General features: G+C 47.3%; 1 protein-coding gene across 1 annotated transcript; it reads left to right on the forward strand.

The window, feature by feature from the left end:
- The first annotated feature begins 1051 nt into the window (after nucleotides 1-1051).
- oprd1a (opioid receptor, delta 1a) lies at nucleotides 1052-10773 on the forward strand. The gene is made up of 3 exons (XM_028964839.1): nucleotides 1052-1632; nucleotides 7522-7877; nucleotides 8372-10773. Exons 1-3 carry the CDS (start codon nucleotides 1391-1393, stop codon nucleotides 8899-8901), a joined length of 1128 nt encoding a protein of 375 aa, XP_028820672.1. The 5' UTR covers nucleotides 1052-1390; the 3' UTR covers nucleotides 8902-10773.
- Nucleotides 10774-11050: the final 277 nt, after the last annotated feature.

The following is an 11050-nucleotide window of genomic DNA, read 5'->3' on the forward strand; positions in this document are numbered from 1 at the left end:
CGCCGCTGTGATTATATAGAAATAAATCTATGAAGGATAAGATCTTCTCCTGTGCAGATTCCACAAATGCAGAGATAATTTCTCAATTATTTATTGACTTTTTAATATTTTTATTTCTGTGTTTCCTTTGTGGCGCAAGCATGAATTTACAAAGCCAATTAAAGGCAATGAACAGAAAATGTTCCAAGCTACTGACATGATAATCAGAAGCTCATTAGAGGAGATAAAATGCTTCAGGGATGGAACTGAGATCTTTGTTTTTATTGGGTTTTTTAAATGAGTTCATAAAATAAATGTTCCCTTCATATCAAAAATCACCAATGCAAAGGACGATTGGATCTTAAGAGACCGATTTGCAATAGATGAATAAATGATGAATTAATGATCATTATTAACGAGTGGGGGGCTGAATTAAAGGCAGCATTTTACTAACAGGGTTTTGGGACACTTCAGATCCGTCCCGAGACACACTTCTGGCCGCAGGCCCGATGGCCGGATGTGCTGATTACTGTTTAAATTCGGTGCGGTTCAGGACACTCAAACTTGACATTGTCCGGTGCAACTTCATTTACTGTCTGTAATTTTTCACCGGCTGCAAAGACGAAATAACGAACATTTCCAAACGTCTGGGAACGATGGCCTCGTCTACAGGCTCTAATGAAAATGCACTCTGGCAACATGTAACCTGGGAAACTCAGTCTCCAGAACGAGCCTTTAAAGCCAGACATCCACCAGCTGCTCTCTACAGACAGACAGACAGACAGACAGACAGACAGTCACGCAGAAGCACAATGCACATTAAAACGCATTCAGTATTTATCACTTTTCTACTGACCTCAGAATATTCTTATTAGGTCCAGGCTGAAGTCATGCATATGAAATATGAATGCAGTGAAGCTGTGTGTCCCTCAGGTAATCTCTTTTTTTAATAAGCCCCGTCCCTCCTGCCCTTTATTGGGACAATTGCCCCAGGAATTGATTTTAGGCCACCGTGATTGGTCAGTATATTTTCATAAAGCGTCACTATTCTATCCTGACAGAATGCAGGAAAGGAGCTGTTGCCGCTCCGAATCCGCCGGTAAGTAAGAGACTGACGTCTGGCTCGCGCGCGCGCGTGCGTGCGTGCGCGCGTGCGCGCGTGAGTCCCTCGTCCAACGTCGCCGCTCGACGCGGAGCAGAAAAATCTGGAGAGCAGAGGGCGCACCGTTCACACCGCGCCGCGCACCGGACCGAACTCGACGTCCTCCGCTCGGGAAAGTCGGTGGTTTAGTGCGACATCGGGACGGGACGGTACAGGACGGGACGGGACTTGTCCTCGTCGCGTCTCCCGAGCCTCCGGAGAGGAAAAAGTTCCCACCCCCCGCGCGTAACGCGCCGCGCCACCGCGGACATGGAGGTGTCCACCGCGCCCGGCGCGGACCTCTCCGACCTCTACCCCGTCCCGCCCTTCAACGTCACCTTCCCCGACGACGCGCTGCGCTTCGTACCGGAGGGCAACTTCACGGAACCGAGCCCGAACCCGAGCCGCGGCCCCGCGGGGATCGTCATCGCCATCTCCATCACCGCGCTCTACTCCGTCATCTGCGTGGTGGGGCTGCTGGGGAACATCCTGGTCATGTACGGGGTGGTCAGGTAGGCAGCGTGAACGAGAAAGGTGAAAGGTCAGGGTGGATGCGGGGTGGCGAGACCCCGGGAATGAAGCGTGGACACCATACACGACGCCTTTACGTAAGAGCTCGGTGGGATCAAGCCTCAAATTTCATCAGATTTTAGAGCGAACATGGGAATATTAATAACAATAATTTGAATATATATCCTATCCAAAAATGATGACTGAATAAATTACGTATAAAAATGAATGTGACAAGTGTTTATATTTGACTCAAACATTTTCAGTGCAGCCACACGAAGGATTTTATAGCAGTTCTGCCCAATCATTTCTTTTAAGGAAATGTCCAAATATTACAGCTGTTCCTCAGAACTCGGAGACGCTCTCCAGGTCCCCAAGCCGCAGGACATAGTGACGAGTTTCGCTCTGCTGTCGTCCTCGTGTGAATGAAGGTCATCAGGGTCCCCGTGGTCACTAATGTGACACAGGGAGAATCGCTCCAAAAGATGTATGAATTTAAAAGGTTGTCATGGCGATTCCCGTTGTTTGTCAAGAGCTATAGCACTACAGAAGCCTTGCACTAATTTGCATGCTAACCGGGCAAAAATAATAATAACCAGCATAATATTCATAATGAGAATAAAAAGAGAAAGTGGACATCAGCTGGAGGTAAAAGAGAACGTGCAGAACGTCCAGATCCCCGTCAGTTCAGATGATGAAGCAGAAGTAGAAGAATCTGCCTAATTGCATTAACATAATATCTGGGGTCGGCGGTAATTTGAGAGTTGAGGGCCCTATTTTACTTGTTTCAACGGGGTCGCCTTACTCTTCCCCGATTGTTCCTTGGCCTCGGTCCACACACACACAATTGTGAACAGAATTTTAATAATGCACGGCATATTCTGATGGAATCAGGAGTTTGTGAGGAAAATGGAGGGCGGGGCTTCGTTGTTTTATTAAATTATATATATGTAGAATTTTTTTTCTTCGTGACTCACTGCGCCGCACTCTTCCGTCTCCTGTCCTACTCAGCATGCCGCGCCTTCCGCTCGCCGCTCCAGAACACCGGCAGGAGACAGGAGACGACCAGAAGGTCCCTTCAGCTTTCCTCTCGCCCCGTTTCCTACTGGCACCTGGCCGACGTTTGGCCCTCAAAGGCCACTTCATTCCAGGAGCGGTTCCGTTTACAAGCGTCTTGCAGCAGAAAACTGCAGCATCGCATTAATAATGAATTCATTAATGACTACTAATGCAGGAAATAAAACCTGACCGACAACAATGACAAGACAATTCTACAAATAAACACCATCATGTCCTTCGCAATACGCTGCAAGCAAGGAATGCAGTTAGACTGTCAAATTTTAATAATTCCACCATAGGAATTAGCATAGTTTAGAATGAAAAAAGTCATTAACTACTGATAGGGTGGTAGGGTGGTAGTAGCCTAGTGGGTAACACACTCACCTATTAACCAGAAGACCCAGGTTCAAATCCCACTTACTACCATTGTGTCCCTGAGCAAGACACTTAACCCTGAGTGTCTCCAGGGGGACTGTCCCTGTAACTACTGATTATAAGTCACTCTGGATAAGGGTGTCTGATAAATGCTGTAAATGTAACTACAGGGAGGCCCTAGAAAAAAACACTAATGAGATTTGTTCCCATCTTCTGGTGTCATGGTGTCTCAACGAGGACATGTATTACAAAATAGAATGTTATTAAAAGCTGGAAATGAATGGCCCCAGACAAGGCGGACAAACAACGATAACAGATAGACTGGACAGAACACAGATGCTGACGGGTCAGTCACCGGATTCAAAGTCAGAGTGAGTCGGAGTTAGAATCAGAGTGAGAGTTGGAGTCGGAGTCAGAGTGAGAGTCGGAGTCAGATTGAGAGTCGGAGTCACAGTGAGAGTCAGAGTGAGAGTCAGAATCAGATTGAGAGTTGGAGTCGGAGTCAGAGTGAGTCAGAGTTAGAATCAGAGTGAGAGTTGGAGTCAGAGTGAGAGTTGGAGTCAGAGTCGGAGTCAGAGTGAGAGTCAGAGTGAGAGCTGGAGTCAGAGTCAGAGTGAGAGTAACACCAGGTCACCGCTGTGGCCAGAAACCATGATGGGACCTCTTACGTGATGGTGGAGTGGTAGTAGCCTAGTGGCTAAGACCCTTGCTTATGAACCCGAAGAACACAAAGTCCCAGGTTCAAACCCAAGACTACCATTGAACAAGAAGACACCCTGAGTGTCTCCAGGGGGGACTGTACCTGTAAATACTGATTGTAAGGCGCTCTGGTAAATGCTGTTAATTTAAAGGTGCATGACCCCTCAATGAAGAGCAGGGTAATTAATGTGACTTTTTAATTAAACAGAAGACCCAGCATCTGAAAGCGTTGGCCTGCTGCTCTCCTTTCATGGTTTATTCACTCGTTTCTTACTGGTGGCTCAACTGCAGCCCAGCGGAGAAAACCTAACGCCGCGGGTATAGAAACAAGCGCAGAATCAATTTTTCATTTACAAAAAAACCCCAAAAAACTGGCAAGCTCTGCGTGCCACAGGTGGCCGCGGTCAAATTTTCCAACACGACTCGGCTACTTCTGTGCCAAATTGATCCTGTGGATGAGCAGCCTGCTTACAACGGGCGCCTTAAAGCCTTAAAGCCACAGGACGGGAGATTTATCTGGATTTATTCACGAGAAACAGTTAATCGTGTAACAATGTCACCTTAGACTTTTTTTTCTTATGCCACTGCACCTGTTCCTTTTTACGCTTTTGGTCACATTTTGTTTGGACACTCATGGACACACACACACACACACACACACACAGACTTTGTTTAATGTCAAGCATTTTAATATTCTGGACCTGAAGAGGGACCCGGAATGTTGTTGTCTTGTGACATGTGACTGCTGCGCTGCTCATTATCAGCTTTCCTGCCTCTGGACTATAATGACGGCCGCTGTAAGAAAGCAGCGGGAGGATCAGACCTGTCAGCTCGGTCATGTGTGTGTGTGTGTGTGTGTGTGTGTTAGTGTTCATTTCTGCCGCTTTAATTCCCATGAGCTGCTCGTAGTCGCTGTTTTTCTCAGTGAAGATGGTTACAGGTCTGGGGGGAGGACAGCGCAGGACCTGGCAGATGTCACCACAGCTCGGAACCCGCAGGCCATTGCAGCGTGTCCCGAGGGACCAGTCGTCTCGAATCACACGTTACGCAACAACAACAGCCCACTGGCAGTCCGGGTGGCGGCTGGCCACCGCCGCGGCACGGGGACAGTTGTGACTACCGCAGCTACGGCGTCCATCGCGGATCCCCACCTTAAAACCAGCGAGAACGGGGGACACGGCGGGCCTGGATGCTGATCCCAGACCAGACGGGGAGCGGCTGGACAGCAGGACACGTGTCCCACCAGTAATTGCGACCCGATGAGGACGAAGACTCATCCAGCCATGTCCTGCAGACAGTAGCGCAGGAGCTGATTCATTCAGCAGTAAAAGGTTGAGGCAGAACCGCTTTGACAGAGGAGCTCAGCGGAGAGGAAAACACATCTGAAAGGAAGCGTAAAACCAGGAACTGATACGAAAGATTAGTAGCGATCTGACGGCACAAAACGGAAAACCTTGGTGGTAAGAGACAGGGCTTGCTCTGTTTCACTCCGTTTGGCTCCGTTTTCAGCAGCGAGGGCCAAGACTGAGGAACACATGGAGACGCTCTGCGGGAGAATGATGTCAACAACGGTCTATTCTTTGGCGTCTCGCAGAACGTTTACGGCCTTCACCAGACTCCCCTATCCAGAGTGACTTAAAATCAGTAGTAGAGACAAGTGTCGCTTTTAAACGGAACCGCTCCTGGAATGAAGTGGCCTTTGAGGGCCAAACGTCGACCAGGTGCAAGTAGGAAAGCTGAAGGGACCTTCTGGTTGTCTCCTGTCTCCTGCCGGGTTAAGTGTCTTGCTCGGGGACACAATGTTGATAAGTGGGGTTTGAACCTGGAACTTTGTGGTCTTTTGGTTAATAGGCTACTAGGCTATTACCACCCATAAATCTAGATCTACTAGAACCCTAAGTCACAAACAGAACGTTACTAACGACCCCTCACAGGCGCGCCTTGTGTCAGGAGTTTAGTATTTATCTGTGTGTCCATGAACATCATCATGAACAGTCGGGTGAAGAAGAAACATTTTTTGTAGCCGTTGGTGCCAAAACGGGCCCAAAACGACAAATAAGTGTCCCATTATGTCCCTTAACATAAGCCCCCATCATGACAAAATGTGATGCGTTCCCATGCAGGTTTCCTGCCAGTGTGTCAGGGTGGAGGATGTCACTAGTGCATAAATGACTTCAGGTTATTGTGTCTTCAGTGTGTCTACTGGCGTTACTGTAATGTAATGTAATTTAAAGTCTGAAACTTTTCTTGAACTTTGGTAGAAATTCAAGTAAGTAATCTACTTCACTACTTTTAAAACCACAATTTGTTTAAGAGTACAAATTTAATTCATCGTCAAACCTTTCAGGGGCATTTTGGGAGCCAATACAGGGATCAGAACAGACCAATAAAATCCTGAAACAAGACATGACATTAAAGTACAGTGCAACTGAGGAAAAATCTCAGCAGAACTGGCTTTATTCCGTTCCAAAGCTGGGAAGGTCAACAGCACCTTTTTCTGACCAACATGCATACGCGATATTCTGACCGTGTTGCCAGATTGGGTGGTTCTTAATTCAGCTGTTTGTAGGTGTGATCATTTACATTTACATTTACATTTACGGCATTTGGCAGACGCCCTTATCCAGAGCGACTTACAACGTGCTTTCAAGTTACCATCAATGAAGTGATCAATTCCGGTTCACTAGGACCCCCAACTATAAATATAATCTTTTTATTCACTCTGTTGTAGATTCTGTACACAAGTTCGACAATAAGAAAGTTACAATTTAATCTAAATATTCTTTAAAGAGGAAGGTCTTGAGCTGTCGTTTGAAGGTGCTCAGTGACTGAGCTGTTCTGACCTCGAGGGGAAGTTCATTCCACCACCGAGGGGCCAAGACGGAGAAGAGTCTAGATGAATGTTTTCCTTTTACCTTCAGAGATGGAGGGACCAGGCGAGCAGTACTGGATGATGAATGATCCATTCATATACTCTCATTTGAACGCGGTAGATGAGAGGACAAAATTCGTAGTGTCACCGTGTGCTGTGCTCGCTGTGCATACTAATGACAATCTCTTCATAAGATAAGATGATTCTTTATTAGTCCCACAAGTGGGTAAAAAGACTAATGGTAAAAAGTAACTAGTAACTAGTGCCTTTTTAATTATAAATTGATTATTATTTTTAGCAATGTAAAGTACAGTACATGACGGAATCTGGCACACCACACCTGGACCCGTTTTAAATTAGAACCCGACCTGGCTCTGCACCGACAGAGGAGAACCAGGAGTGGAAACCTCCTAAAAAAGCGACATCATAGCTCCTTACATCCCTCGTGCCCACAGAACATCAATGTGAACAGTCCTACCATAAAACAACACGACTGCGATTCTTAACACTGTGGCTGTTTTCCAGGCAGCAAACATCAGACAGAGATCGGAGCAGGCAAGCAGCTCGCACACACACACACACACACACACACACACGCACACACACACACCACTTAGTCTACAACGAGCTACAGCAATACGTAGGCTGTATTTTTCCACCCAGATGAAAAATTGGTGTAGACAGACATCCAGCAGCCAGATGTTTTAGAGTCTGGACCTGTCTTGCATCGTAATGAATGTTGGATCTGCAGCGAGAACAAAGCCATGTGTCACGTCATGCCTCTCCTAGTCGGTTTCTGGAGCCTGGATCACATCAAGTAGCTCTGACGACAGTGGGGTATTAAATATTTTTATTTATTAGCTCCAGGCTTTTTGTTGGTTTGCAGATACACCAAGATGAAAACGGCCACCAACATCTACATCTTCAACCTGGCCCTGGCCGACGCCCTGGCGACCAGCACCCTTCCCTTCCAGAGCGCCAAGTACCTGATGAACACCTGGCCATTCGGCGAGGTGCTCTGCAAGCTGGTGATCGCCATCGACTACTACAACATGTTCACCAGCATCTTCACGCTCACCATGATGAGCGTGGACCGCTACGTGGCCGTCTGCCACCCGGTGCGCGCGCTGGAGTTCCGCACGCCCGTCAAGGCCAAGCTCATCAACGTGTGCATCTGGATGCTCTCCTCGGCCGTCGGCGTGCCCATCATGATCATGGCCGTAACCAAGATGACGGACAGCGGTGAGTGGGGAGCTCACTCGGGCGAATCTAGAGCTAAAGCGATACGATTTTTTTTACATTTTAGAATAATACTATAACAATACTATACTATACTATAAACCACTTACTTCACAACACCATAAACTTTGCCGAACAGGAGCTGCCGGCTGAAATTAAGCAGGGGCAATTCGGACGTGCCCCGCTTTGAAGTGGGAACTTCAGACAGTGAAACAGGGAAATGCATTTCATATTTATGATGTTTGTGGTGCATTATTTACTTTTCTCCTTGCCAGTCGTCTTTTGTAAGATGTAAGCCGCGCTGTTTGTCAGCGGTTCATGAATTTTTCCTATTTTGTCACTCTTCTGCGGCTCGTTTTTTTTTTGGGGTGTGGAACTAATGCGGATAGAAAAGGGGTCAGTCTGGTGGATATTTCTCGCCATGCCGGCCCTTTAAGACAGGCTTTAGTCTCAGTTTTTCACGTCCCGTCAGTAAATCTCGAGACGTTTCTCCTCAGGTAAAACCATCTGCACGCTGAAGTTCCCTGATCCGGACTGGTACTGGGACACCGTGACCAAGATTTGCGTTTTCATCTTCGCCTTCGTGGTGCCAGTGCTGGTGATCACCATCTGCTACGGCCTGATGATCCTGCGGCTGAGGAGCGTCCGGCTGCTCTCCGGCTCCAAGGAGAAGGACAGGAACATGCGGCGCATCACTAGGATGGTGCTGGTGGTGGTGGCGGCCTTCATCATCTGCTGGACACCCATTCACATCTTCATCATCATCAAAACCCTGGTGGACATCGACCAGAGGAACCCCTTCGTGATCGCCAGCTGGCACCTTTGCATCGCCCTGGGCTACACCAACAGCAGCCTGAACCCCGTCCTCTACGCCTTCCTGGACGAGAACTTCAAGAGGTGCTTCAGGGATTTCTGCCCCCCGTTCCGCCCTCGCGCGGAACGCAACCACCTCTCCCGGGCACAGAACGCCGCCCGGGAGCCCGTGTCCGTCTGCGCCCCGTCGGAGGCAGGGAAGAAGCCGGTATGACTAGGCATGGACCGGATCCCGCGGGGGTCGCGCTCTCGCAGGGTCCAGCAAGACCTGCAGTCTGAGGTCACCCAGATCTCCACCACCGAGTTTTAGCAGCACCTGCTGAGCCAGGTCTGTAGCGGGAGGTCTCTGGCACAACCTTTCTAATTCTGAGGCGTTCAATTCTGTCCTGAACAAGCCTCACACACTAGTGTTAAGTAGGCGGAGTCGGAGAGGGGAGTCGTTTTTTTCTGGTAGATGAGTGACTCAGAGCAGAAGCTCCCTCCACCGTTACCCAAGGCAGTGTTTACTCGTCTCCAGGTTGGAACAAATGCGTTCGTCACCTCACAGTCCCCATACAAGCCTGATCACCTGCGCCTCGGGATCGGGACATTTTTTTGGGGGGGGGGGCTGTGGCATTTACAGAGGGAGTCTGAGGGAGGGACCTTCCTCGGAAAAAAAGTCACACTGGTATGGATCAGATGCTTGGACTTCTGTGCTACATGTCATTTGTATTCATTAACTCGTCCCCAGAGATCAAAGCTCGGACAATACACAGAGCGGCCATTGTGGTGTCAGCAGAATAAACAGCCTTGTTCCCTCCAAGCCAATCACGCGACAGGGACGCGACACAGACCAATCGCAGTCCGTCATGGTCAACGGCAGCTTCAAGATGAACTTCCGAAGAACACTGATTACGGCACCATCATCCAACAGCGTTAATAGCGATAATTTCCGAGCATGCTGGGGGGATTATCGCAGCAGTTCGCAGATGTATATACTTCAGGTGTGTTCGGCATGCCCCGGTATGGCACGTTCCTCATTCTGATATGAAGTACATTCAAATGTAAATAGATTTTCACACAGGAAAGGTCCTCACGCTGAACTCATTAACCAGATTGGTGCTCTATTATCCCCGCCACTGCACTCAGTTTCCCCGGAAGAATTTATTACGCTCAAGGAAGGATCCTCGCCGGAATTACACATCAGTGAGTTCCACCAAAGGATCCAAGGGTTATTTGAATTCCACCATGGAACATAGACTACGTACGGAGAATTCTTGAAGGAAGCTCACCGGATTTGAGCAAAGAGGCCTAAGATTGGATCTGTGGCAGTAAGTGCCACTATATCATAAAAAAAAAAAATCATAATTTGGAAGCTGAGAAAGTTAGAGAGTTGGAAATGTTCCTGTAAAGACATCAGAAATTATCCATATGTAGGCAGGAGAGTTTTTTTTTTTAGCTTCAAGAGATTTTGAGGAGAAGATTGCATCCTTTTTGAAATGAATGGACTAAACATGTTCTGCGTTTAGCATAAAATGTTGAATAGATTATGAAGAAAAAAGAAAAAGTGAATGAATGTACTTTACACATTGTTTCCATATTTTAGTAAGATGTAGCGCGATGGGATCACGTCTTTTTTGGACTCTGTATTGATGTTTATTGTCTCGCTTCTTCTGAAGAAAAGTGTTGACAGCTCCAGAGCTGGACAGACCTTCCATATTCTGCTTGGCTGCCAGCGTTCAGTGACTCCAGATCATTTCCATAAAACACACTGTATGCCAGACCGTAGGCATTTTTGGTGACATGTGGAGCTCTTGCTGGAAAAAAAAAGAAAACAGATCAAAGGCAAATGGCTATTTTAAACTCCAGAAATGTGCTCTTATTCTCAAACACAAAAGGAAGCTGTACAATTTTGCTTTATTTTCTGCGTGTATTGTGTGATGTTGCCTTATTCTTTCAGACCAGAGCAACATTTCGGTGGAAATTGCCCTTTTTGGAGGGAGGAAACAAATTGACTGGTGGCAAAAGAAAAAGAAATCAAAGAGCAAGAGGTTGTGCTGTGGTCTGTACATTCAATAGTAAAACATACAGTACAGGCCAAAAGTTTGGACACACCTTCTCATTCAATGTGTTTTCTTTATTTTCATGACCTTTTACGTTGGTAGATTCTCACTGAAGGCATCAAAACTATGAATGAACACGTGGAGTTATGTACTTAACAACATGTTTTATATTCTAGTTTCTTTGCTCTGATTACTGCTTTGCACACTCTTGGCATTCTCTCGATGAGCTTCAAGAGGTCGTCACCTGAAATGGTTTTCCAACAGTCTTGAAGGAGTTCCCAGAGGTGTTTAGCACTTGTTGGCCCCTTTGCCTTCACTCTG

The sequence above is a fragment of the Denticeps clupeoides genome, chromosome 20 (assembly GCF_900700375.1).
Source record: "Denticeps clupeoides chromosome 20, fDenClu1.1, whole genome shotgun sequence".
NCBI classification, from domain to species: domain Eukaryota; kingdom Metazoa; phylum Chordata; class Actinopteri; order Clupeiformes; family Denticipitidae; genus Denticeps; species Denticeps clupeoides.